The following is a 27,745-nucleotide window of genomic DNA, read 5'->3' as shown; positions in this document are numbered from 1 at the left end:
AAATAGTTTCTCATTTGAAGTTCACTCCTTAGATCTACTACAGCCTCTTCAGAAGCCAAGTGGTTTGGCTCCACTAAGGTAGATCAGATAGTGAAGTTAACTCCACAGGATGTCTTACAACCAGTTTTATTGATATTTGCTGTACTAAACAGAATCTTGAAAGTCTGGCTTTGCTATTCCCTCCTCCTCATCCTCCTTATAATTCAAGTAGGTGTTACAAGGAATGGTGGATCAGGCCCAATAAAGAGACTTGAGTCATCAGGTAAAATATATCTCCTTTTATTTGTAGGTTCATCACATCATCTCTGGAATGCATCAGGAACTGGAACATGGAGTAGTGTGCCCACCTTTTATACCTGTGGGCGGGGATTCAGGTAAGGAGGGGTCTATGGGAGGAGCTGACCAGGTAGGAGTCTGAGTTAACCCCTGCACTACTGCGCTATAGCTGATCCCTGGCACGGGCAGAGCATTTATGCCTGACAAATCCCCCTCTAAATGCCTGACCCGTGTCTGTAGGCCTGACTGACTGGTTGGTACCCTGGGGTGGATCTTGAGCTTAGAAACTAAGTGTGAGTGTTGCTTGCCCTGTAGTGGTTTTGTGAGTATGTCTGCGGTCTGTTCTTCTGTGTCGCAGTGTATGGCCTTTATGAAACCAATTCTGGAGAGCTGTCTAACGTGTTTGTACTTTATGTCTATGTGCCTTGACCTTTGCCCTACAGCGTCGGACATGGATATCTCTATGGCGGCTTTGTTATCTTCGTAGATATTTATTGGGTAAGCTGGTTCTCTCCACACGCTGGCGAGTAGGTCGTCGAACCAGATGAGATTGTTGGCGGCTTTGGAAAGGCATATATATTCAGCTTCAGTAGTCGAGGTTGCCACCAAGATTTGTTTGCCTGTGTACCAATGCACCGGACAGTTATTTAAGTAGAATATGTACCCAGATGTGCTTTTGCGGCCTTTGGCGTCTCCGGCCCAGTCAGCATCAGCGTAGCATAAGAGGATGGGTTCTTCGGATTTCTCAGGCTCTAGGGTTAAGCATGCATTGGCACTCTGTTTCAGGTATCTTAGCACCCTTTTTACTGCGTCCCAGTGGTATGTGGTGGGTTTGCTCACGTGCCTGGATAGTAAATTGATGGATAGGGCAATGTCCGGTCTTGTCCAGTTAGCGATATACAGGAGGGAGCCTATGATAGACCTGTACAGCGTGTTATCTCCAAATTCGGGTGATTCATCATGCATGTTTTTTAGGAAGTCCGCCAGCATGGGTGAATCACATCCTTTGGCGTCTGCCATGTTGCACTTATGGAGTAACTCTTCTATTTTCTCTTTCTGTGACAGTTGGAAACCTTTTGGCGTCTGGTTGACTTGTACCCCCAGGTATCGGTTTATCCTCCCAAGGTACTTTAGGGTGAAATGCTCGCTCAGCCTGCTGGCGAAGGTGTTGCGGTTGGCTTCGTGTTTGCTGATGTATAGAATGTCATCCACGTAAACTAGGATGTATTCTGGTGAGTCCCCCTCTTTCCTGGTGAAGAAACAGTTGTCAGCTATGGTCGCCGTGAATCCCATAGACTTCAGGGCCTCTACCAGGCATTCGTACCATCGTTTGCCTGATTGTTTTAGTCCATACAGGCTCTTATGAAGTAACCAGGTGTCCCCTCTGTTGGTTTCTTTGCTGTGGGGGGCTCTGATGTATATCTCTTTGTCTAGTTTGGCGTGCAGGTAGGCGGTCTGCACGTCGAACTGGTGCACCTCCAGCCCTAGTAAGGATGCAATGACCAAGGCACTTTTGACGCTCTCTGTTCTTACGGTGGGCGAATAGGTGTCTGTGTAGTCCTCCGGAAACCTTTGAGCAAACCCCTGGGCAACTAATCTTGCCTTGTATAGGCTTTGGCCCCCCTCTAAGTTCTTGACTTTGAATATCCACCGGGTGCCTATTGTGTTCTTGCCCTCTGGGACTTTGGTGGGGGTGTATACCTCCAGCTTCCTCAGGCTGTCCAGTTCTTTGGTCATGGCTAACTCCCACTTTGCCCTCTCCCCCTGGGGTAGTCTCAGTACCTCTTCGTAGGAGTTTGGCGTAATGTGGTTTGTGTGCACGTGCATCACGTAATCATTCAACCTTTTTGGCAGCTGGTTTCTGGTTGACCTGACAGGCCTGGTTGCTGCCTGCTCAGTGTCATGCAGATATCTGGCCTCTCTTTGTGTCAGTGATTCGACACTTATCTTGGGATGATTCTCTTTCCATCCCTCAACCTTGATGCCTTGGAGGTCGGGCTTGGGCCTGCTCCCTTCCTGTCTATTTGCTGTCTCATTTTTGATTTGGGTTTGCTCGATGGGACTATCCTCCCGCTCGGTGGGTACCTCGTTTAGGTGCAATCTGGACCAGTTGGCTTGCTCATGGAATGCCGCTGTTCTAGAGATCACAAACCTATTATTACTGTCCACAAACCTGAAGCCCTTGGTTCCTGGCTCGTATCCCATAAACCTGAGCCTTCTGGACACCTTATCCCCTTTCCTGCGTAACTGCTTGGGTATGTGGACGTCAGCCGTTACACCGAACACATGTAGGTGTGCTATCTGTGGCTTCTTGTTATACATGACCTCGTAGGGCGTTTTGTTTATCACACTGGACCATGTTCTATTTAATGTATAGTTAGAGTAGACCAGGGCTTCAGACCAGAAGTGTTGGCCAATGCCCGCGTCCTCTAGGGCGCACCTGACCATCGTTTGCAGCGTGGAGTTCCGTCGTTCTACGACCCCGTTCTGAAAGGCGGAAAACGGGGACGACGTAAAGTGAATCACGCCTTTGGACCTGAGCCAATGTGAGAAGTCCTTAGATAAAAACTCAGACCCTCTGTCGGTCATGATCTGTTTGATCTGTTTGTTGTTTTGGGTTTCTACCCTTTTATAAAACTCTTTGAATTTTTGGAAGGCTTCATCCTTTTTTCTTAAGGTGTAGACGAAGCCATATCGACTATGGTCATCCACTATGGTGAGGAAGTACCTTTTTTTGTAATTTATGGATGGCCTTAGGGGCCCTACCAGGTCCATGTGTACTAAGTCGAATATTTGTTTGGCGGCGCGTAACGACTTCTTGGGTCTGGGTTTTACTTTCAGTTTTGAACACTTGCACACCGAGCACTCGAGGTAGTTTTCACAGTTTTTTATTATGGCACCCTCGGTACAATTTGCCATTTTTTGTATCACGGGAAAACTGGCGTGTCCAAGCTTGCGATGCAGCAGGTGGGCACAGTTGTCATGCATTGGTTTGCCTATTGAGGGTCTCTTTTGGGTGTGTTTGTTGTGCTGTGTTTCTGGTGTCGTGTTATCATCGTTATCTACCTCTCCCCCACCTATCTGTTCACCTTCAGTCTTGCTTTGGTCAGTGTCTTCTGTGTTCTCTGAACTGGTGTTTATGCTGTGGGCGTAATCCTCATAGAAATTTATGTAGGGTAACCCTTGGTTAATGGTTACTCTCCCTATGTCCTTCCTGTTCTTGCTAACCTTCACATTGCCTTTTGTGAATATCATCTCAACCCCTGATTCCCTGCTGAGCTTTACTGCGGCCAGGATGTTGTGGGGTATTTCCAGGACTAGTAGTACCCCCTCTATTTTCCCTACGCCTGGTAATGTGATTGTCCCCTTGCCTGTTACTCTGACCTGGTTTTGATCAGCAACTTTGATAGAAAAATCCTCTCTCTTGAATGATGAGAGTAGTTTCTGATTGTATGTGGTGTGGTTGGAAGCCCCCGAGTCTAGGAGCCAAGAGCTGGTGTCTTTGTCTTGGTGTGTGGTGTGTGTGTGCTCCCCTATCCCATATAGGGACCCTGTCCTGCTGTCGCGTGAGCTGTCCCTGTTTCCCTTCCTATCCCTGGGGATGGGTGAGTCTCTACGCCTATACCTTTCATCGGATGTGTGCCTTTCTGTTTGCCTGTACTTATGCTCTGGCCTGCCTCTTTCCCTATAGTTCTTGGGGCAGTCCCTTTTGATGTGTCCCTTTGACCCGCAGATGTAGCACTCGGGTGTGTTGTGTTGCTTCTCTTGGAAGACTACCCTCTTCTCACTCTTGTGTTCTCTGGGAGGGCCGGGGCGGCTCCTCCTCAGATTGTCTTCTGCGATAAGCCTGTTGGATAGCCTCTCCACAGACAGCATCCCTAGGCTAACGGTGTCTAATTGTGTCAGGAAGTTATTCCATGAGTGGTCTAAAGAGTTGATTATCATACTCTTCATTATTTGGTCGGAAATAACTTCTCCCCTAAGGTGTAGCTCTACCCTGGTACCGCTTAAGGACACTAGGTGCTCACTCATGGGGGTCCCTGACTTAAGTCTGGCGGAAAAGAAGTCCTTGGAAATTTGTGTGGTGGTGGACACACTCTCACTATAAAACAATCCAAACATTTTCCCTATAATTTCGGATACTGTGAGGTTATGGCCAATACAGTGGTAAATTGTGGGGGAAATACTGGCAATTAAAAGGTAGAATGCCTTATGGTGCATGCAATCCAGCTCTAAAGTCCATGGTTTCTCAGGGGGGTCATTAATAAAATGAGACATGTTTTCTTTCAGAAACACCACCTGGAGCTGCTGTGACCACTCTAGGATATTGCCCCCATCCATCCTCAACTTGGGAAAGTCAACAGGTAAGTTCCCAGCACTAGTGGTAAAATTACTTACTGCTGGCTGCTGTCCATGGTTCCTTATGTCTCTATAGCAGCAGTAGGGCATGGGAACGCTTGCCGGCAGTTTAAAAGTCCCGCTTTGTAATTTTTTTCTTTTTTCTTCCTCTAGGCGGAAGAGCGCATGCGCGAAGTCCATTTCAGCTCCGCCGTCGCCGAGGAAGGACCTGTTCGTCGCGGCTCCGCTGTAGAGGCCTCTGCCGGTCGGGTAGGCCTCGGCCTCGGCCTTGGGGGTCCAGGTGTGTTCCGGAAGGTGTCGTTCAGCAGCTGCAGCTCCGGAATGAAGATCTCGGCGGTGCTGAGGATCCGGCGACGGTTGTAAGTAGCTGCCCCAATCCATGCGGTCCGGGGTGCGCGGCCTGGGCGATCGGGGGCGCAGTGTCCCTGGGGTGCGAAGGTGGGCTGGTGAATCATCGCGGGCGTCGGTGGCTCTCGGGTGGGTGCTCCGCTGTCCCTCTCCTCGCCTTTCCTTCCGTTTTGGCCTCTCCGGCCTCTCCTTGGTGATTTTGAGGCCTGGGCCGAAGGCGGCGGCGAGGGTCTTCATGGCCCTATCCACTTGCCGCTCGCTGGGGGTGTACCAGGGGTCGGAGTCGGATTCGGTTCCCTCTCCCTGGTCACTTTCATCATTGTTTATGGTCCGGCATTTTTCGCGCGCCGGCCATTTTGAATTTTGTATGTTGATTGGTTGGGGGTCGGCCATCTTGTCCGACCACGTGGACAAAGATGGCCGCCGTTTCAAATTTGGAGTGGGGCTTCGGGGCTCGGTGGCCGTTGGGGGTGCCCTTTTGGGCGATCCACTCACCGAGTCCAGCTCCTCGAGTTCGGAGTCCGAGCCCTCTTCGCTCCTTGCCACCTCGCGGTCGATTATGAAGCTCCGCAGGTCGGCAAGGAGGTTCTTGTCGCCGGCTCGTTCTTTCAGCAGCTGTAGGACGTCGAGTCGCAGCTTCTCTTCCTCTTGATCGTGGTGGTGGGCCCTTTTTCCTTTTTCGATCTCCCCCCTTTCCTCCGTCGCGGTGGTTTTGGGGGTGGTCGAGGTTCCTGCCTTCCCTGGCGAGTCCGATGGGTTGCTTTCCCGTTGCTTCGGAGGTGTCGCCATTCTGCAGGTAGGTATGGGTCCTTGTCTTGTGGCTTGGGATCTTTGGGCCTTACCAACCATCCTCTGCTACCATTTTGTTACAAGGAATGGTGGATCAGGCCCAATAAAGAGACTTGAGTCATCAGGTAAAATATATCTCCTTTTATTTGTAGGTTCATCACATCATCTCTGGAATGCATCAGGAACTGGAACATGGAGTAGTGTGCCCACCTTTTATACCTGTGGGTGGGGATTCAGGTAAGGAGGGGTCTATGGGAGGAGCTGACCAGGTAGGAGTCTGAGTTAACCCCTGCACTACTGCGCTATAGCTGATCCCTGGCACGGGCAGAGCATTTATGCCTGACAGTAGGAAGATGGCTATCTCAGCCACTTCTGAACATTATCTGGATGTTCTGGACTTAAAAGGTGCTTTAGTCCTTATTGCCTTGGCAATAGAATGCATATCTCCATCCAGATAATTTTTCCTTATTTTCTATGGGGAAGGATGTGGTTGTTCTCTAAATTTATGATTATTTTTGTCTCCCCAAGTGATCAAAAGTGACAGTACTAGTTTAATTAGATGTTCACCTTAGAGCTTTGTTTAAGTGCAGTCTATTTTTTTATTTTTGCAGCTGATGGGGAAGAAAGGACAAACTACATCTTAGCAAATTACCATTCCGCCAGAAATCATAGACATCTGTGTTTATGGAAACACTATATTATTAGTTAAATTTATATGCCGCCTTTCTCCAGAGACTCAGGGCAGCTTACAATGCATTTAAAAAACCATTATAAAACATTTAAAAATTAAAACATTAAAACCCATTCACACCATTCATGGCCAGATCTCACAAGATCGCAACAGCGAGATCAACAGCCCCAGGCCTGCTGGAAAAGCCAGGTCTTCACTGCTTTTCGGAAGGCCAATAGGGTGGGGGTGGTCCGGACCTCAGGAGGTAACTGGTTCCAAAGAGCTGGGGCAGCCACAGAGAAGGCCCTCCCCCGCGGACCTGCCAGCCGGCATTGTTTAGCTGACAGGACCCGGAGGAGACCAACTCTGTGGGATCTTACCGGTCGCTGGGAGTTATGTGGTAGAAGGCGGTCTCAAAGATAACCTGGCCTGAGCCATATCTGCTAGTTTAAAGAAAACTCTAATGTGGGAGATGCTACAGACTGCAGATGGTCAAAATTTAATTATGTATTTAGGATTGCAACTCTATCAGGTGGTCTGCTACTATTTACTATGTTTTCTGGCCCTCATGGGAGCAGTTTTAAAGATTTGGAGAGGATCACAATTTCACAATTTCCTAACCGTGACATCAGCCATGAGAGTTACTCCTTTTAATTTTTAAAAAATGTTTTCTTATGAAAAGAAGGAAGAAGGAAAAAAGTGTATATTTTTAAAAATGTGTAATTAATAAAAATACAAATAGAAAAGAAAAGAAGAACACAATAGAAACTTATTGCATTACATATAAATCATTCAGCCACAGTTTAAACACATGCTTAAACTTTTTCAGGTTTAATCCACACGGAATAATACCGATTCATTTTTCTATTTGGTAAATAGAGGGATAATTTGTATACAAAAAAACAAATACATGTCATTGATCCACAACTATACATCTGGCCTTTTTTCAATGCTAATGAATACCCTTTAGCCAGAAAATCCATAATGCTTCACAAAATAATGAATTGTCAAATGTTTGGTAAATAATTCAAAAGTATATTTTCTATTGTAACACCTGCACGACCACAAAACCCCGAACAGGGAAACCCCCTGGCCTCTTACAGTCCATGGCTGACCCAACCCAACCATGGGAGGAGATTGCCATGGACTTCATTGTGGAGCTGCCAGAGAGCAATGGCACAGCGGGCTGGATAAACCCCTGAGCTAGGTTCTTGTCTATGTACTTCTACAGCTCTTCCATTTCTTTTGGCATCATCAAGTACATTTTGGCTTTGGTAGTTTTGCCCCAGAGAGGATTTCAATAGCACAATTGGTTCGGTGATGTGGGGATAGCACATCACTCTCTTTCTCGCTAATCATCTCCACCAAATCCTCATAGACCTTGAGAGAAGGAGGCACGGGGTGGGTCTGGACTGGTGTGGGTGAGTCCCCCCCCACATCCAGTACTCAATCCCCACCCAGGCTTGTTCATGGGGAGGGGGCCTAGGCCCTATTCCTATCCTCAGCTTGCAGTAACCGCCTTACCACCATATAGTAGGTCCCACTTATCCAACTAGGCTAACCCCAGGATTATGGATTTGGTCATCATAGGCACTTCTATGAACCATATCATCTCCCAATTCTGGGAGAAGCTTCGGACTGGCCAATCAAACCCTGGAAGGTGGTGCAGCACTTGGCTGCAGCTCCTGTAGCCATGTCAGCCATGCAGCTGCCTCTCTCCCCAGGTCCCATGGCTGCCAGGAAGGGCCATCCCAAAAGCTGGCCTCCCTGAAACCACTCCCACAGTATCTCCATTGTCTGGCTGCCGGGTGCAGTTGAGTAGCTGAACTCCCCTGCCTCATCACTGCCAATCATCGTTCATGCCATTGTGTCAAATGTGCTACGGAATAACTAGGGGTTGGTAGCTGGGGTCTAGTCCCGGTGGTCACAGACAAGCTGTACCATCACTCACCTCTGGGGCCTTGCTCCTGGGCCATGTCTGTGGCTGTGACTGCATCAGCTGTGCGCTACCTTGCCCCTCACGCTCCTTTGAATGCACGTCTAGCAGTGCAGGCTCCCCACCTTGCTCTGACATGAGGACCACCTCCACAGCCTGTTCCTCTGCGGCACCCACATCAGTCACTGGAGCCATCCCCTCCACCATCCTCCCCATCGCTCAATCTTTCAGCAGAAAACAGCAGGTAAATGAAAATAAGAAGAATGCTGACTTCCTCTCAAGGGTCTGAGTTCCAGACCTAAACCAGCATTAAGACACCACTCGCATGGAGGCTAACTGTATTTATTTAGCTGGACTCTAGCACATAATGAGTTCCAACAGCAAATGCAGCACAGATGTAAAGTCAGCGCTGGGAGCATCTGCCTCCCAGCGTGTTTATTCTAGATGTGCCACACCCTTTCGCGAGCGCTGTCCTCGCCCCATTTTCAGCTGTGCATCAGAACAATCAATTGGACGTCACCTGGCCATTTCATGGTCCGGAACAGCTGATTGTCGGCCCGTTGTGACTGCTGCATCAACCAGCTGATCGTCAGCCTGTCTCTGGAGCTCCAAAGTTTCAGTTTCAGTTTCAGTTTTTGTTTTTTTTATTGAAAAAGTTTTTCAAATACAGATTTTCCCCCCTTTCCCCCCTCCTCCTCCCTAACCCCCCCTCACCCTCCCCACCCCCCATGGCTTCTCCAAAAATAAAATCCAGATTGATATCAAATTATATAATACTTTACCATCCTTTTACACCACCCCCCACATGCTAACCATTTCTTTTCTAACATTGTTATTATATCGCCCCTATACTATACATTTCAAAGCAACCTTCAGCTATAAAACTATATAATAAATCCTAATTTGACATTTACTCAATTTATAATCTACCCATTTCCTCCCTCATACATATATCTCCTAATTCAAATCTTTTACATATATTTATATCTAAACATGACATCCCTTTTCCTAAACTATACAATCAGTAACCTAACCCATCTCCACCCATTTTCCTACAGGTCTACCATACATAATATTTTTAATATCTTTGTTCTTCTGCCCGCACCACACAACTAAAAAATATTTCCATATATGAATAAAATCCTCAAATGACTTTAAATTTATAATCCATATAGTGTCATCTGTAACGTCTTTCAACTAGATTATTAATTCCATCGTCCATGTTAGGGTAACATCAGCTTCAGCTTCCAACAGTATATTCAGTATCTTCCATTACCATCTGCCCCCATCAATAGTAAGTATTTTCGTATATAAAAAACCACCCGAGTGACTTTATATTTATATTCCATATGGTATCTTCTGTAATGTCTTTTATCTAGATTATTAATTCCAACCACCACATTGGGGTAACAACCAGATCTTCTGCATGCCCCAATCCCATAGTTCTCTTCCCTTATAGCTCGGCATATACGTAATCCATTTTTCAAAGAGTCCAAAATAGAAAATTCCAATCCACTCAATCAGAGGCCATCTTCCACATCCCAAAAGCACCAGCACTGCAGAGATCTGCCACTCTCCTCAAAATAGTATAAGTCAATAATTTGCCTCAAGTATATTTTCATATATCAGCCATCTATAAATCCCGCTTATTATATTTAATCGTCTCTTCAATAACTGGCATTAGACTGTTGTTTAGTTTAGAATTTTTTAGTTTTGTAGGACCTGCTTCTTCTTTTCTTAACTTTTTGTGGTTTAGATCTCTATCCTAGTTGCCTTTCTAGGACTTGTATATCAGCTGATTGAGTTCCATGCTGGTCTGTAACTTGATAAGACATCACATTAAAATCCAAAGCCGCCTCTCTTATATTTATAGATAATCCAGCTATAACCTCTGAAGGAGAATCCAAAAGCGGCTCGTCCAAAAGGGCCTCTGTAACTTGTTGTTTTTCCATTACCTCCATCTCCATCTGCTTAGCCTGAGTTTCAGTCTCTTGTTCATTTTGCTTTTCTTTATTCCCCTCCTGTGTTCCTAACACTGAAGGCACACGTGAAGATGTTGGATCCATTTTAAGAACCTTGTAGTAAAATTCTTCCGCTTTTTCAACAGTATTTAGTTGATATCTTTCTCCTTGGTATCTCAATATTATACCAACTGGAACATCCCACCTAAATGGGATGTTTTGTTTCTTTAGCTCAGTCACCAAAAATCCAAATTCCTTTCTATCTTTTAACATCTTAGGTGGCAGCTCTTTATATATCCAAATCTTCCTTCCGTTCATTTCTGGAGTGGAGTTAAAAGACCTTTGCACAATATCATTTCTTATTCCTTTATCAGTAAAGTAAATCACCACATCTCTAGGCAACTGCTTTTGCTTTGCCACCCAGGAATTTACTCTGTAGGCCTTATCAATCTTACAGGATACCTCTTCAGGACTAACCTTTAAAATCACAGCCAGAACTTCAGCAGACATCTTTCTCAAATCATCTCTGTTATTTTCCTGTAGTCCCCTCATTCTGACCGCAAATTCCATGGACCTGTATTGCATCATTGTAACTTCTTTTTCAATCCTTTGTTTTATATTATCTACATTGTAAGTCTTGTGATCAGCTTCCTTTATTTTGGACTTTACTTCTCAGCTATTGTCTTGAATATTTATCAAATCATTTTCAATTCTTTGTATTTCATTGTCCAAATTATAAATCTTATCATCAGCTTCCTTCATTTTAGACTCTAATAAATTGGTATCTTTATCCATCTTTAAAACTATTTCTGAAAAAGTTTTAAAAGCTGTTACAATCTGTTGTTTCAGATTATCATACTTTCGTTGTACCAACTCTTTAATTTCCTGCCTGAATTTTTCAAGATTCTGGTTCACAATCTCATCATGTCTTGCCATCTCCTCCAAAACAAATTCCTTTAGGTCTCTAGAGCCATTCTTCTGAATCTGCCAGCTCAAAACTTGCTCATATGATTTATAAATGGGGGAACCCCTCCCCCCCCCACAGCTTGGTTGTCTGGCTTTGTCTGTTTTAACGCCATCCTGCCCCACAAACAAACTCTTTTTTTTAAAAAGAAAAAAGGACTTTTCTCCAAACAATATCAATATCAAGTCTCCAGGAAGAAAGAAACTTAAAATAGAAATTTTCCTCTTCAATTCTAGCCAGTGCTATTGTTTCAGATACTTTGTAGCATATTAAGCTATTCAAACGGAAGGACTTTCGCTTTCAGCTTTCTTCTTCTCAAGCCTCAGCCAGTCGCCATTTTAAAAACTTTCTTTCTCACTTTTAAAATCACTCATAGGATTTGTTAGAAATACTTGCGATTTAGGGTCCCAAGTCCAGATTTCATCCTATTTGTTCAGACAATCTGTTAGATTTTATTGATTGGGTTGGTCCCATCGCCTGGCTCTGCAAGAAGCAGAGTTCCCCCGACGCCCGGAGCAGCGGCGAGCTGTATAGGGAGCCACATTCTGCTTCCTCCCCAAGAGTAAAAAAAGACTCTGGGGAGTTCGCAGAGGGCTCTACCTGTCCTCGCCGGCTCTATCTCACGTCCCCTTAAGGAGACGGAGTTTTTCGAGCCGTCTCTCAGCTGTAGAGACGGCTCTTTACAGGCGGCGAGGCTGGCGGTCCCGAAAGACCGTCCGGCGGCAGCAGAAACCAAACTGGCAGTTTCAGTTTCAGTTTTATTAAATTTTTATACCGCCCTTCTCCCGGGGGACTCAGGGCGGTGTACAGCCAAGATAAAACCCACAGTATAAAAGTTAAAATTATTAAATAGTTTTGGCCGATCATCTAAAATACAATAACCCATTAAAAAATATTTAGGCCAGCCCTGCTTGATGGAATAATAGTGTTTTAAGGGCGCGGCAAAAGGTACGGAGGTCGGAAATCTGACGAATCTCTGGGGGCAGCTCGTTCCAAAGGGCGGATGCCCCCACAGAGAAGGCTCTCCCCCTGGGGGTCGCCAGTCGACACTGTCTAACCGACGGCACCCTGAGGAGACCCTCTCTGTGGGAGCGTACTGGTCGGTGGGAGGCTATCGGAGGCAGAAGGCAGTCTCATAGATATCCAGGTCCTATGCCATGGAGCGCTTTAAAGGTGGTAACCAACACCTTGAATCGCACCCGGAAGACCACTGGGAGCCAGTGCAGCTCGTGTAGGAATGGTGTTACATGGGAGCACTGAGTTGCCCCCATAATCACCCACGCGGCCGCATTCTGGAACAGTTGGAGCCTCCGGATACTCTTCAAGGGGAGCCCCATGTAGAGAGCGTTACAGTAGTCCAGCATTACAGTAGTCCACCTGGCAGGCTGCTTGCCTCGCATTGCCCCGCTGCCCCACTGCATAGCTGATCCTTTACAGCCCTCTCTGTGTTTTATGGAGTCAGCATATTGCCCCCAACAATCTGGGTCTTCATTTTACTGACCTCGAAAGGATGGAAGGTTGACTCAACTTTGAGCCAATCAGGATCAAACAGTTGGCAGAATTAGTCTGCAATACTGTATTCTAACCACTTTGCCACCATGGCTCAAAGCCAAAAAGGTGACCCAATAAAAGAAAGAGGAAGCTGACTGAGGGAATAAACAACTAAGTGAAAATGACTGGACATTACTGTATTCAGTAAATATTATTTATGGAGACTTCCTGCCTAAGTTTTTATTACAAATGAGAAAGTAGAAAATGACGTTTCTTCTCCTGATAAAAATTTCTCACTCTCTCAGACTGATGCTGGAAAATGAGAACGAATGGAAAGAGAAGAGAAGGTGACTTAAGGTTTACATATGTGCACAATGCATGTGCACAAAATTCTAAATCAAATAAGGTTTTATTGTTATTAGAGTTCAAAGTTTTCTTGTTGCAAGAATCCAGCTGTTTCTTTACTTGGTATCTAGAAATTCTAAAGGAAAAATTAGAGAAAGGAGTTAGGTGGAGACGGAGTGTCAGATGTGAGATTTTGCAGAATAACCATATATCAGGGTTATCCATGTCAGCTTGCTTAAAGAAATCCAGTCATAGCCACTGAGCTGTTCATAAAAACAATTGGGAGGAACTGAAGCATGCACTCAAAAAGGAGAAAGAAAGGATGTGTCTGCAAATAAGTGGAATTTATAAAAGCACAAGGCCACTTAGATTTTGGAAGGAGGCTTATAACAAATAAAATAGGACATGTGCTTTATCTGTAAAATCTTGCACAAATGGAAATTAGTGTTGCTACAGTCAATGTGATTAATTTGCTTGTGTGAGTCTATCTAATGGATCTAATGGTCTATCTTAATTAGAAATATTTGCCTTTATGAGGTTACATTCCAACTAAGAGGTAACCAAGGATATAATGGATTTTTTTTTCTTGTGCTATGAATGGTGATTTGATTTATGATCAACTCCATCATTATGGTTTTGCCTAGGGTGAAAGCTAATGTGAACAGGAGATTTATCAAGTGACTATTACCATTTCTTTCAGGATTGTTGCCAGAATTAGCATATCTTCCTGCAAATATAAGGTTTAAACTGCTGGGCTATGTAGTGTTTGAGTATGTGTAAGGGAGTGCATGTTTTGTTTACATATTCTGGTAAGCCATCATGTTGTTTGCTTGGATTTGGTTTAGCACGAGAACTGAGAACTCAGTCATTATGGTTTATAAACTATTGTTAATGAATTAGAACACTCTATTCCAAACATTTGTGTAAATCCAAACTTTATGATATATTCAACAAACTATGACTTAATGCTGTAGAGAGTGAGATTCTCTAGAAAGTTTCGCAGTGAAAGGTAGCTCTCTTAGGAGGACAATGTTTGAGGGATAACATAGGGCAAGTTGATCTCAGAAAATGTGGTATAAACTATGCCATTTTCTTCTTACAGCAGATGGTGGCATTTAGTTGACCTTTCCTGATCTTGAAAAAATAAGCAAAGTTGAGGCAGGTAAGTATTTGAATGGAAACCTCATCACGGATTTCCAGATTTGGGAAGCTGAAAAACCCATTCTGGAAGGAACTTGTGAAAATCTAATATTATACTGTTGCCAAGAAAATACCACAATATTTTCTTTATTTTCTTAATCTGAATTAATCTCAACAGGCCTCTGATAGTAGATTTATGAAGAGCACCTCTTAACATTTTTTTAAAAAAACTGTCACTTAATTTCCTTCTCTCCATCCTATCCAAACTACCATACATTTACACAGCTAGGAAAATGGCATATGGCACTCCCATATCTGTTGGAGTGCCTGCCTGTACATAAATGCCACTTAATTTACATGATGTCACCTTGAGAAATGATTACACATGCCAGTCTCTTTTACCCCAGGCATGAGAGGTATTTGTATCTCATGAATTCCAACCATGTTTTACACATCTCGGGCTAAATTTCCACTTGGAAAATCAGTAAGATAGGTGAGCCACCGCTGGGGGTGGGGTAGAAGAACTTGGCTCTGAATTGCTCAGCGTTCCTTCTATTTGCACACAGCAAATTAATATTTTACAGCTTGAGAAACAATCATTGTAATCAGCACCATACAACACAAGAGCTAGTTCTATGCATCATGTATAGCCTGCTGCCTAGCAATGTTGCTTAGCAACCTGGCATCATCCAGGCAAAATCCAGCATTAACCTGGAGTGGCTGGTAGGGCTGGTGAGATGTGACATTTTGTGCATCAACCTGCATCAAAAAATTAATGCTTTCCTGAAGCAAATTTTGATGGATTTTGAATATCCTTCTGTTGTTTTTCTCATTCTTTGAAGTGTGGCACTGAATCATATTATACCACATTCTGTATAATTTGATTGAAAACAAAAAAAAGCTCACAGTCACTTGAATCTCTATCAACCTGATTTAGAGAGCAGTGGAATTTTACAGCTTAATCTCATGTTTTGCCTCTGTGGCCTGTATATTACCTCCGCTTAGCCATACAGATAGATCACAATGAAGTGACTCACTGATGCAGCTAAAGATAGATACATACAGGCTAAAGCTATCTACATTCTGCATGCAAAATTTGATTATTTTTCTTCTATTCTCAAAGTTTGTTAAAAGGTTTTCTTCCGGGCAAGAGAAAAGAATTGTAAACAGGTATTATAGATATTATTGGAAGGTTAAGTGGGAAGGTGGAGTCCATCCAGAATATATAAAGTGCTTGAAGGACAGGGATTTGAGAAAGAGATTGTCCACAGGGCAATAGCCTGTTATGACCACAACCAACTGCAAAAGAAAGTTATTTTGAAAGGTGAGGAAAAAGCTGACTGAATAATTAGTTAAAGGATAGGGCAAGCAAAATCCTGAAAACAATTCCTAAACTTTCATCCTAAGGATGTTCTGGTAGAATTTTATTATTGGATGTACATTTTTGAAGTTATTTTCAGAAACTTAGAATTGTTTGCCCATCTTCAGATGCTCTGCCAACCAAAGGAGACACACCAATCATGCTTCAGTGATTACAGGAGACCAAGGAATTTACTAGAGTTTTGAGTAGAAGCTTTGGTTTGTGTAATGCAAATCAGCATGTTGTACAAATTCAGGCAATTGGATAATTTAGTAAATCATGGTTAAGTAAACGATGGATTACATATTATTGTCAGATTGTACCCTCTTTCCAATTTTTTTCCCATGGTTCCCTTGAGATAAAATCTTGTTTATTATTTTGGGCCAGTTTGATTAGTAAACAATATTTCTGGAGGATTAAAAATGCATGGATCAATATAACTACTTTGCTTCATACTTTCTCTCTTTTTCTTCCTTTCTGCTTTTTGTAAGAAATGTGATGGAGATTCCATAATTCTGGCAGCTGCAATTTATTGGGTTACGTTTTAAAAGCATCACTGTTTTGTCAGAATTATGAAATGGCTTTTCAGAAGTCAGCAATGAAAAGGGGCTCCAGCATGAGTCCAAAAGCTCAGGAGACAAAACCTCTGGTCCCAGTGGCCAATCTAGATTGGATCCTGCAACATTATCCTAGGACACATATATTCACCTTCATTCATACTATACATGTGCCTAAAATGAACATCTGCTTCCCCCAAGAGGATATTGTCCCAGAAGAGGCATATTTTAGCAAGCATCTTTTGTGTGAGAGCTACTAACAAGACTGTCAGCATATTAGCAATATATAAGTCTGCAGTGTTAGAGTGTGTGTGTGTGTGTGTGTAGGTGTTTGTTAACAGTCTGCAATCAGCCAAAATAAGAGTCTAAATGCTAAAACATGAGCCTAAAACAAAACTCAGACCAATCATATAATAGTACAACTCACATTCTTTAATCAAAGGCTGATGCATTGGCATAGCAGTTATATAGAATTTGGCAAGTGTCAGAAATTGCATTTTATTTTCATGTTATTAATGTTTTGTAAACTGCATTCCAAAAACTTTGAACATAATCACCTTATGAACAATTTTTGATTTACCATGTATAGATTGTTGCTAAAAACATCATATGCACCTGGAAAGAAACTTGCATACCAGATGCAAATGTTTGGCTTCATGAAATGTGTCATCACTTAGCCCTTAAATTGGCTCTTGATTAATGAAAAAGAAAGACTTCATTCTATATAATCAAGGTTTAATTCATTGTTTAAAGATCACACTTTTTCGTCATTCATCTTACCATTCCCCCCTTCATTTCTCAGCTTTATTCTAAAATCATGATATTTTCCATCTCTTCACATACTTATCATTCTGGACTTTCCTCTCTTTTATTCCACCAGTATTTCTTTTCACCATAGTGTTTCTTCTTTGCCTCTTTTCTTCCATCCTTATTTCCTCAGTGCATTTTTGTGAAAGCCTTGGCTTTCCAAAATTTAACCAAGAGCTTGCCACAGTGATCAATTTCAGATCTATAATAGCAGCCTGAGTGCAAAACGTGATTAGGTACATGTTCAGCACATCTTTTCCCTTTCACAGCAAGCAGCCGTTCACTGAGGAAAAACTCTGACATCCTATAGATTCCAAGAAAGTTTGAGCACCGTGGATGAACTGGGTTGGGAAAAGTGATAGTAGAACCACAAAATCCATAAAGTTCTTCCCAATGGCATGATGGGATTCTCCATCTCCATCCAAATCAATATCCAGAATAGTCTTTCCAAGCTTGAACATGGTCAGGGTGCTTTTATAAGTGTACAGCTTTGATCGCTGTATATTGTGGCTGTCATTCTGAGACGTTTTGCCATATCCCTGCAAACACCCCTATCCATGGCCAGGCTTGCAAATGATTCTGGAATTTGAATTTTGGTTTAAATAATTCAAATATTACACTGACAGTTCTGTAATTTATTAAGATGCCTAATCTTTTTGCAATGATGACACCTGGTGTTCAGAATAGATCCTGCAAAACTATAAGTTAAGGTGGAAAAAGCATCTGATCATAAAAAGCATACAGAGGTAATTAGCATCAAAAAATAAACCAGTTAAAATATTTTCTAACATAATCCAGGTGGCACATTTTAAAGAGTTTATTTACTGCTCCTCAATGACCATGAGTTTGAATAGGTTAATATAAATCTGTGCTATTCATAGGGGCAGATATTGAGAAGATAATGCAGGCTGTCCTAATCTGGACATCTATGGATATCTTGGAATGGCATTCTGAGTATTCCTGGCCAATTTCTACTATTCCTGCTCGTTGTATATTTTTGAGGGTGAATGTATCTTCCTTGGATTAGGTTCATACAACACATAAAGTTAAAACATGATTGTTAAATTTGGGACTTAATGTGTTATGCAAATCCAGCCAGTGTAATTATATGTTAATTTATGGGTCCATTGACATTGGACCACTTCAGTCAACCATGGTTAACTATGGGTCTAGGTATGTTCAATAAAATATCAGTAATGGTGGGTGAGCATATTTGTTTTTCTACTGGCCCTCCTTCAAATCACTGCTCAATTGCTCTTGCATAAGTACATCTACGAATATATCTGTTGTTGATGATTATATAAAACAGGAAAGTTATAAATACAGAAAATAGGACAATAAAAATACTGGTTTTATACAATAGCCATCTTTCTACATAACAGGCAATAAGTTTAGTGCATACTACGATCGGTCCGCATAAGTCTAACCCAGGGTTTTTCTACATTTATTCAAAACAACGCAAAAGCCTTTGCTTTCCCTACTCCGACTCCCCTTTAAGACTTCCTTTGGCCCCTGGAACTACGCGAGAGCTCCCCTCCCTCGGTATGTAATATTCGCCTCTCCCTGTGGTCTTGAGAAATGAGGCACTCCGCAGAAACTACGACTCCCAGCAAGCCGCAGTTGTGCGTCAGTCTCCCCGCGCGCTTCCTGTGTGCGAGGCCGAGAAGGCCGGTTTGACCTAGAGGAGAAGATGGCGGCCTCGGTGGCAGGGTTGGGGCTGAAGGTGAGCGGTAATGTTTCGCGGATTTAAAAACAAAAAAAAGGGGGGTGTTCTCATTACTAGAACATTTCTCCCGTTCCTGTGAGAGTTCGGGGAAGGAAAGCTCACATCTTAAGGATCAAGCAGGATCCCGAAGATACGGAGCTTGCTTAAAAATGAGGACTCTGATTGATAGGAAGGTGTAAAGGGGATGCTTTGAGCGAGCGGTCTCCATTTTCGCTGCCAGATTTGTTGCAAAATCCTCCTGGAATTTAAGAACCGCCGCAGACCAGAGCAATTTCTGAATGCAACCCAAAAAAAAACAAAAAACGGCTAACCTCATTTTTGCCCACCGTTGTGCGAACTCGACCTCTGGTTTGATGGTGGTCCAGTATGACTCGTGAACCCAGTCTCCCCGTGGCGCTCGGTGAAAGTGCTTGTGGTCCTAACTGGAAATGTTTGTTTATTTATTAAATTTATATGCTTGTCAATCTCCCCGATAGGGCGACTCTGGGCGGCTTACTGAATATAAAAAGAAAAGCAATTAAAATTTCAAAACTATGCAAAAAACAAACAAACAAACACCCCAGAACCAAGGAGATGGACAGCACAGGGAATGGAATCCCACCCAGAACTAAAGATGATAATCAGATCCTGATGTCTCCTGCATCCACATCCTCGTCATCTTGCCAGAATTCAGCTGAAGCCTGAAACCTGTTTATGCCCTGTCACATTTTGTGAAATGGGCAGTTGAATCAATTTGCTAAAGAAATAAAATACCAGGAACGCGATAAGTAAATGCTTCTTTCTTCCAGAAGGGAAAGGCAGCATGGTAAATTGCTTGGGTTGAAAGAAATTCCCAAAATAGAATAGAAAAACTAGTTGCATATGCATGTGGAATAGGCATAGATTCACAGAGTTGGGGACCCTTCTGGCTTTTGAGTATCCCCCCCCCCCCACACACACACACAACACAGAGAGAGCGAGAGAGTGCAGGAATCCAAGATTGCTATCCAACCTCTCTGGAAACACATCTAGTGAAGGGAAATTCACAATGTGATTGCACTGTTGAAATGCTGTTGATTGATGATTATGCACCATCAAGACATTGTCTGGCAACCATATAGATAGAGTAGCAGAGATCCTTGTCCAGAGTCTTGGACACAATTTCCGAATCATCACTGAAGTGTCCACAGCCCTAGAAGTAGTATTTCATAAGAATATACAATACCGAACGACATTGAGAAGTAATCAAATTAATTATGTTAATTAATCATATTAAGAATATATTGTATTTGCTGAATTAATAGGATGCTGTTGTAATGTTGAAAGCATGCCTTGTTCAGCTGTTGGTCGCTGAACTAATTCCTATGGATAGTTTTTTTAAAAAGCTACATTTTGTATGTCTAGAAGATGCATTAGGTTCAAATCTACAGAATTAAGTTTTACAAAGTGACTTATCTCAATTGTAAATTAATTTTTTTATTACTGTGATTTTTTTTTACTCCATTGATGTAATAGCTTTCTTTTTTTAAAAAAAATAGTTTTCTTCTTATAGGTGCGGCACTTCAGTACCTCTGTGATTAGGCCAGCATCCAAGCTAATACAGGTAAGTTTAACACAAAGTATTGCTAAATTTAGCAACATATTGCTAAACCATAACTTTAATAGTGAGGGGTTTCTTTTACTCTAAGGCAGTGGTTCTCAACCTGTGGGTCGGGACCCCTTTGGGGGTCGAATGACCCTTTCACAGGGGTCGCCTAAGACCATTGGAAAACAAATATTTTCAATGGTTTTAGGAATAATTTTATTGTTGGGGGTCACCACAACATGAGAAACTGTATTAAAGTGTCACAGCATTAGGAAGGTTGAGAACCACTGCTTTAAGGGAATAAACGTCATTGAATAATTGTTGTAATTTAAATAGTGAAAAGATAGCATTTAGCACCTTTCACTTATGAAGTGCACTTTAATTATATTCTTTGGTCATGTACAATGAATTATAAACACATTTTCTTAAACAGGTGCATTGGATTCAGTCTTATTTTATTCTCAAAATTTACATTTAATATGAAATTCAAGAAAGAGAAGAAGCAGAATATTTTCATTAAATGAGAGAGAAAAAGAGAACCAAGAATAAAGTTGGTAGGAGAGGAAAGATAGGTATTTGTTAAAGAGGTGGGGAAAGAACTATATTATTATTATTATTATTATTATTATTATTATTATTATTATTATTATTATTATTATTATTATTCATATTTCTATGCCGCCCACTCTCTGAGGACTCTGGGCGGCTTACACCAAAGACAGTATACTAAATAGCATATTGCCCCCAACAATCTGGGTCCTCATTTTACCCACCTCGGAAGGATGGAAGGCTGAGTCAACCTTGAGCCAGTGAGATTTGATCCGCTGATCTGCTGAATCAGCAGTCAAGTGAAGTAGCTGCAGTATTGCACCCTAACCACTGCGCCACCTCGGCTCATATCATATAAGTGGACAACAAGGAAATATGAGAAAGCAAGAACAAAAACCCATTGACGTCCAGAGATGCATGAGATTTTTTTATAACAGGACTAAAATCTTCACATCCCATCAATTTTAGTGAATTGGTTGCAGTGTGCTTAGGTGTCTGTTATAAATTGTCCAAGATCACATCATTATCTTGTACAGCAATATTACAGGTAGTCCTTGAGTTAAAACAATGATTGAGTTCAGACTCTTGGCAATTGAGTGAAGTGGTTATTAAGCAAGATTTCACATGACTGCTTCGCTCAACAATCATAATTCTGGTACTCCAGGTTCTAGTTGTTAAGTGATTCCATGAGTTGTTAAGTGGATGGGATAGCAGATAAGGTATGCAAGGTGCCTTGGTGGGAGAAGACCCTGGCAGACTCCACTCAGAAGCTGAAAATTCTCCCTGCCAAAATCCAAGCAGTAATTTCCAGCCGCTGAGCAAAGACACTCATGCATGGCCTGTGCTGGGCCTCCCAAGCCTTCCCTCACCCAGCCTGAGGTACCCCACATTCCTTACTTTATTGCACTGCTTCGCCACACTCTGCTTGGGTTTCAACTCCCTCTTGTCTCTTACGGGCTGGTTAAAAGAGCTGCCTGCCAAAGGATGTGAACTCCCTTCTGCACAAAAGGGAACCCATTTGGGTGGGTATGGAAACAGCTCAGATTACCAGGATCTGAGCTCCATTTTTGCGCCCCGCAAGATGTTAACTTTCCTCCACATGCAGAAGGGAATTTCTTCATTGGGTGCAGGAACAGCTCAAATCTTCAATATCTGAATTACATCCCATGGGAGGATATAATCTCTCTTTTGCATACAGAAGGGCACTCCTTTGTTGAGGTACAGAAATGGATGACAGATCACCAGAATCCAAGTTCCATTTGTGGATGTCAACTTTCGACACATAGAAGAGAACTCCTTTGACGGGGCACAGGAACAGAACTCAGATCTTCAGAATCTGAACTCCATTTCTCAACCCCACTGAAGGAATTCAACTCCCCTCAGCAGGCAACTCTTTTCATCCAGCCCCCAGAGATGAGAGGAAGTCCTCTTGGAAGACAGTAGCAACTTAAAATCTTTCTTCATGGCTTCCCACCTGACTTTCTGAGGAAGTCAGCAGAGAAAATTGCAAATGGCAATCATACAATTGCGGGGTCCTTGTCAACCAATTATAAGCGTGAACAGGTTGCCAAGCACCCAGATTGCAATCACATGATTGTGTGATTGTGTGGGAGGGTGACATTTTACGACAGCTAGAAATGCTTCAAGTCTGTAAAGCATCCTTTCCAAGGCTGTTGTAACATCAAATGGTGGTTAAACAGCTAGCCCTAAGTCAAGGACTCCCTGTACCAGTATGTTTTAATGTGTTGCTTTTTTCCCCCGCAGCCCCCAATTCAAATATATGGGTTAGAAGGCCGATATGCCACTGCACTCTACTCTGCTGCTTCTAAGCAGAAGAAATTGGATCAAGTAGAAAAAGAACTGACTCGTGTGTTGGTAATAACATTTTGTATTGCAACTCTTTTGGTGCCTGTTTGTGCTCATGAGTATTTGAGGAAGTTCTTTTGATCTCCATGTTAGGCAAAAAATAAATCCTTCTCTCCCATTTTATTATAGAAGTACAAAAATTACTTTAAAGTATTTTTGTAGGAAATATTAAGAATACATACTTAATTCTTCTAGTTCAAGTAGAAATTCCTTAATTACAATAGAGAATATCGAAACTAAATAAATAAAAATAAAAGAGTAGTTAACATGCAAAAATAGATATTATTTTGTCTTTTATTTTGAGAGCCACTTAGAATTGCTGGGAGTTGGATGAAGACTAAGTTGAATATATTCAGCATTTGGACTGGATTGGTAGTACGGGTTTCTTGTAAAAAACAGAGAAATAAGTTCTCTTCAAGGGTTTTTTTGGAGAGGGAGGAGGCTGGGATCGCTGATAATGTATAGGACTGTTTTCTGGGTAGGTTCTTGACAAGGCCTTTTTATTCCCAGATGTTGTTGTTAAAATAAAATGACCTTTGTAACCACACACAATAGCCTAGAGATTTTTTCCACACTGAAAGCAGAAAAATAAAAAAACTTTGAAATACATGTAAAAAGTATCTTTTTTTTTTAACAAATGAAATCTTCCATTATTTAGTTTTCTTACAAGTTATAAAAGTAAAGCAATGTATTCTATTCATTTATTTTAAAAAGTTGGTTTATTGTGGATTTTAAATTCTTTAAAACCTTTTGGAATGAAATTTCTACTCCAAATAACCTGCAGCATTTATAAAGTTGTACAGATTTAAGTTAAAATCTGAAATACATTTACTAAAATGAGAAGTGATGAGAACTGTTTTTGAGTAACTATAAGATTAATCAGAAGGTGAATAGTATTGTGAATGTGTTAATATCATTAAACAGTACAAAGCCATGGAGCATACTTTGATAAATTGAACTAGCATGTCATGAGTTAACTGGCTAGAAATATTATTTTGATCAAGATCTATTTTTTGTTATAATTTAAGGCAGTAATGAAGGACCCTAAATTATCCGGCATTGTCATGAATCCTTATGTAAAGGCCAAAGTAAAACAACAAGTTGTGAATGATCTTTTACTTAAAGAGAAGCTGTCTCCTCTCACTATCAATTTTGTCAGTAAGTACATGTATAGTGTTCATAGTAAATTGGACCAAACTCTACAAATGAGAATTGAATAAATATGTAAAATACTTCAGAGTGAAAAAGCTTTCCTTTGTAATTTGTCAATGTGTTTGCACTTCTAATACAGTTTGGATGCCCTTAAGTACTATTAGTAATTTCTTATATTTTTGTTTTTCAAGAAACACTTGCTGAAAACAGTCGCTTGCCTTACACTCCAGGTGTAATTTCTGCATTTGGTAAGATGATGAGTGCATATCGTGGAGAGATATTGTGCTCTGTAACTACTGCTCAGGTAAGCAAATAGACTAAATTACTTGTATTATCAATTTTTAATAGTTATATCGTAGATAAGTCACTGATAATTAAATATTGGGAATGGAGGAAATCACATGGCTACACACAATGAAAATAAGTATAATTCCTCATAAAAGGAATTCCATCTGATGTAGCCCAGGAAGCAGCCTTTTTCGTTATAGCATCTGCCCTATGGAATATCACCCCGTATAGTTAGATTGGCCTTCAAGCTTGTTGGCCTTTCGAAATTCCCTGAAGACAAGGTTGTGCCATTAGGCCTGGGGATTGCATGGGCATTGTGAGACTGCAAGGTGACTGTATTGTCTGTGAGCTGTGGTTGGCAGAATGCCATACTTTTACATTTTTGGTGTATTGGTTTTAAATGTGATTTAAGCAAGTTTAGGGTTTGGGGCTATTTTAACTTACGAGTCACTTGTTTCTAAAGATTAGGTGTGTGGTATGGTATGGCATGGCATGGCATGGTATGATACAGTATAGTATAGCATAATGAATCACAGTAAGGTAAGAAGCTATGTATTATGTTTGCCAATGTCTTACACATCTTAAAATATTTTTCTGAAAAAAAGAAATCAACATGTCACTTGGGCATTATTGAATGGAGAATTTCAGTTAAGAGTAAAAGCAATGAAATGTTTTTAACTAATCATTCAGCATTCTGTGCATAACTATCCTTTCTATTGCTAAGTAAAGAGATACCATCCATTTAACTTACTTATATGTTTAGAATTGAATGGTATCTGTCAATTTTTAAACTTTTTTCTTTTTTCTTAATATTTTAGACCTTGGATGAGACCAATCTTACTGAATTGAAAACAACTTTGAATGGTTTTCTAGCCAAAGGAGAAATTCTAAAATTGGAAATTAAGGTATTGATGCAAGTTACATAAATGTTCTCTAAAGCAAAACCCTTTCCTTTTAATCTAACAGTAAGATGGGAAGGTGGGCTAAATCTGTTATCCTCATTAGTGATCCTTTATCTGTGCTTGAAACCTCTTCCATGTTTTGATTTTCCAAATCTAACTAATGTAAATTGATTAATAGATGATTGAGTCTTACCCTAGGCCAGGGATGGGCAATTGTGGCTCTTTTACAACCTGTGGACATCAACTCCCAGTCTCAGGAATTCTGGGAGTTGAAGTCCACAGGTTGTAAAAGAACCACAATTGCCCACCCCTGCCCTAGGCCATAGGAACAAACTACTTTTACAAGTGGCAAAAAAAAAAAAATCACATTTGTAGCCAGCCTTAAATTAACAGTAGAATTAATTATCGATTTTTTGGTCTACTAATGTTGACATTTCCTTAGATGTTGGACTTCTTAATCTTTCCAATTTAAGTGTTTTCCAGATGTGTGGAGATCAGCTTCCAGAATTCCCAAACCTGGGGGAAGTTGCTTTAAGACCTTGTTCACAGAATAATAACTATAAATAATATTTATGTCATTCACTATCAAATACATATACTAACCATTCTGATCCTCCTCTCTTGCATAGTCAAGTTATTTTTATTATTTATTTACAAGAGTTATATGTCGTTCCAAACACTACCAACTATGAGCAGTTTATCATACCCCATTCTATAAAACAAAGTTAATAATTATATAGCCAGACTTCTGGAAAAGCTGATCTTAATGATCCTTCAAATCTCAGTAAGGTTGGCACCATATTAGATTTCTGGGACAATGTTGTTCTGAAGAACCACCAACAGTTGAAAAGGCCCATATTCAAGGTCCCTGAAGGGATAGTCCTCACCTGAAGGGGCAGAAAGGAATTAATTCTTGATTTTTTGATCAGTTAGAGATAATTGGAAGAAAGCAGTTCCAAAGAAATATCTTTGGCAAGTAAACAGACAGACTCTGAGACTGCTAAAAACCACCAACATTCAATCAAGTTGTTTTTATAGATTTCAGAGAACTGTCAAGATTGTTTGACATCTCTATTCTGTCATAAATTTGATTGTAATGATTTCTTAAATATAACTTCAAGTAAGCAAGCAAGACTATATACTGTGGTTGTAGCCTATCTAATTAAGAATCTTGCCATTTTTTTCTAGTCTGATCCATCAATCGTGGGTGGAATGATTATCAGCATTGGAGACAAGTACATTGACATGTCTACAAAGACCAAAATTCAAAAACTGAGCAGGATCATGAGAGAAGTTATATAATGTTCATCCAGTTATGAATGTTCATCAAAAACCTGTAAGATCTATAATGAGAACAATAAAAATGTTTATCCTTAAAATAGTTGGTTGTATTTATAGTACTTTTCTGTTAGATTTGGTAGTACATTGATATTGATGAATATATATGTCTTTGTCCTGTTTAGGATGCACCCCATTGTAGCTGCTATTTTAAAAAAAACAATTCTTTCTTCAAAAGTGTGCTTCTGGGAACCACCAATTGTGAAACTGGAAATGTAGTTAGTGCTACTGGTGTTGCATTCTTATGCTTTAATCTGATAGTGAAGAGCCTACCCTCCCAAAACATCTTGTCTGTCTTGGATCATATTTGTATTTGATAGACTGGAACCCTAACAGATAAATGTTTTTGGTTGTCTTTGTTTTTTGCTGCCTCTTTGCTTTTTTGCTCTTTGTTCTTTCCTATTAAGGCAAAACTTTGCTGCCTTTTTTGTTTTTTGTTTTTTTGCTCTTTCCTATTAAGACAAAACAAGCCATTAATGCTAGAGATTGAGCTGGATCTTTGTAAATTCCTCAACAACCACATAATGCCTGACAAGATTCTGTGAGGCCAGAATCTCACATTAAATGGCATATATTTGTCAGGAATAACTACAAGTCTAGGCATAGATCAAAGAGGAGGAACTCTTTGGGGATTCAGAATTGCATTTGATATTAAGTGGGTTGCATTATTGTAGATTTGATGTTAGAATAAAAAGGAATCAATCTTACATTAAATGGCTCAATTAAATCAAGAAGAGGACTTAGAAAGATACTTGGCAGGGTGTTTTTCCCCCCCCCCTACTCAAAAACAGTTTCAGCACATGCTGAAAGTATTGCTTTTGAGATCAGCTGGTATCAGCAAGATGCTGACAGCAATTAGTTGGTCAAAGACATCAGGTTCATAGTTTCAGTGGCTTCAGTAATGCAAAAGGTAGGTGAGCATTGGCCAGGAATGATGGGAGACTGCTCTGTTTAGTCATTCTGAAGTGTACAGTGCATCTTAGTACTCGACTGCTTCAAAACTCAACAAATTTGGTATTCTACGCATTTGATGTGAAAATGTTCCAGTACTTGGCCTTTGTTTAGGACTCAACATGCTGCTATAAGAGGAGTGTGGGGAACAGACAGGAAGCCAACCAGGCTGGGAAGGTCACTGACATAGGAAAAGGGACAGACAGTTCTTCCAGGCCGAAACAAAGGGTTACATGGTAAATCATGTGGTTTGTTTGGGACTCGTCCTTTTTAGTACCCATTGCACCTCCCAAAACCAATTAATGCTGAGTAGTAAGATACTAATGAGACGTGGTGACGCAGTGGCTAAGACGCTGAGCTTGTCGATCAAAAGGTCGGCAGTTCAGCGGCTTGAATCCCTAGTGCC

General features: G+C 41.3%; 2 protein-coding genes across 3 annotated transcripts; both read left to right on the top strand.

Annotated features, from left to right (window-relative positions):
• Positions 1-240: 240 nt before the first annotated feature.
• On the top strand, positions 241-6,003 carry LOC148113369 (uncharacterized). The gene is made up of 4 exons (XM_087895117.1): positions 241-374; positions 4,567-4,640; positions 4,789-4,994; positions 5,925-6,003. The coding sequence occupies exons 1-4, from the start codon at positions 311-313 to the stop codon at positions 5,971-5,973; spliced, it is 393 nt and encodes a 130-aa protein (XP_087751243.1). The 5' UTR covers positions 241-310; the 3' UTR covers positions 5,974-6,003.
• A 12,588-nt stretch (positions 6,004-18,591) lies between these two features.
• Positions 18,592-26,431, top strand: ATP5PO (ATP synthase peripheral stalk subunit OSCP). Of its 2 annotated transcripts, none has more exons than XM_034437493.3 (7): positions 18,592-18,726; positions 20,261-20,311; positions 22,607-22,717; positions 23,737-23,866; positions 24,052-24,164; positions 24,967-25,053; positions 26,239-26,431. In XM_034437493.3, the coding sequence occupies exons 1-7, from the start codon at positions 18,694-18,696 to the stop codon at positions 26,350-26,352; spliced, it is 639 nt and encodes a 212-aa protein (XP_034293384.1). In that variant the 5' UTR covers positions 18,592-18,693; the 3' UTR covers positions 26,353-26,431. The 2 variants fall into 2 exon arrangements, with proteins under 2 accessions (XP_034293384.1, XP_034293311.1); XM_034437420.3 differs by lacking the exon at positions 18,592-18,726 and adding an exon at positions 19,204-19,534.
• The last annotated feature ends 1,314 nt before the right edge of the window (positions 26,432-27,745 follow it).

The sequence above is a fragment of the Pantherophis guttatus genome, chromosome 5, assembly GCF_059756535.1.
Source record: "Pantherophis guttatus breed Tessera chromosome 5, ASM5975653v1, whole genome shotgun sequence".
NCBI lineage: Eukaryota > Metazoa > Chordata > Lepidosauria > Squamata > Colubridae > Pantherophis > Pantherophis guttatus.
The sequence above is the reverse complement of the archived record's forward strand: the minus strand, read 5'-3'. Positions and strand labels throughout refer to the sequence as shown.

What these genes read in the sequence shown, in the direction of transcription:
- ATP5PO (XM_034437493.3), top strand. Translation starts at nt 18,694, where the DNA reads ATGGCGGCCTCGGTGGCAGGGTTGGGGCTGAAG. An exon ending in TCTCACTATCAATTTTGTCA is followed by an intron (nt 23,867 to 24,051) that starts GTAAGTACATGT and finishes TTGTTTTTCAAG; the next exon opens with AAACACTTGCTGAAAACAGT. An exon ending in TTCTAAAATTGGAAATTAAG is followed by an intron (nt 25,054 to 26,238) that starts GTATTGATGCAA and finishes ATTTTTTTCTAG; the next exon opens with TCTGATCCATCAATCGTGGG.
- LOC148113369 (XM_087895117.1), top strand. Translation starts at nt 311, where the DNA reads ATGCATCAGGAACTGGAACATGGAGTAGTGTGCCCACCTTTTATACCT. An exon ending in ACCTGTGGGCGGGGATTCAG is followed by an intron (nt 375 to 4,566) that starts GTAAGGAGGGGT and finishes GTTTTCTTTCAG; the next exon opens with AAACACCACCTGGAGCTGCT. An exon ending in CTGAGGATCCGGCGACGGTT is followed by an intron (nt 4,995 to 5,924) that starts GTAAGTAGCTGC and finishes TTTTATTTGTAG; the next exon opens with GTTCATCACATCATCTCTGG.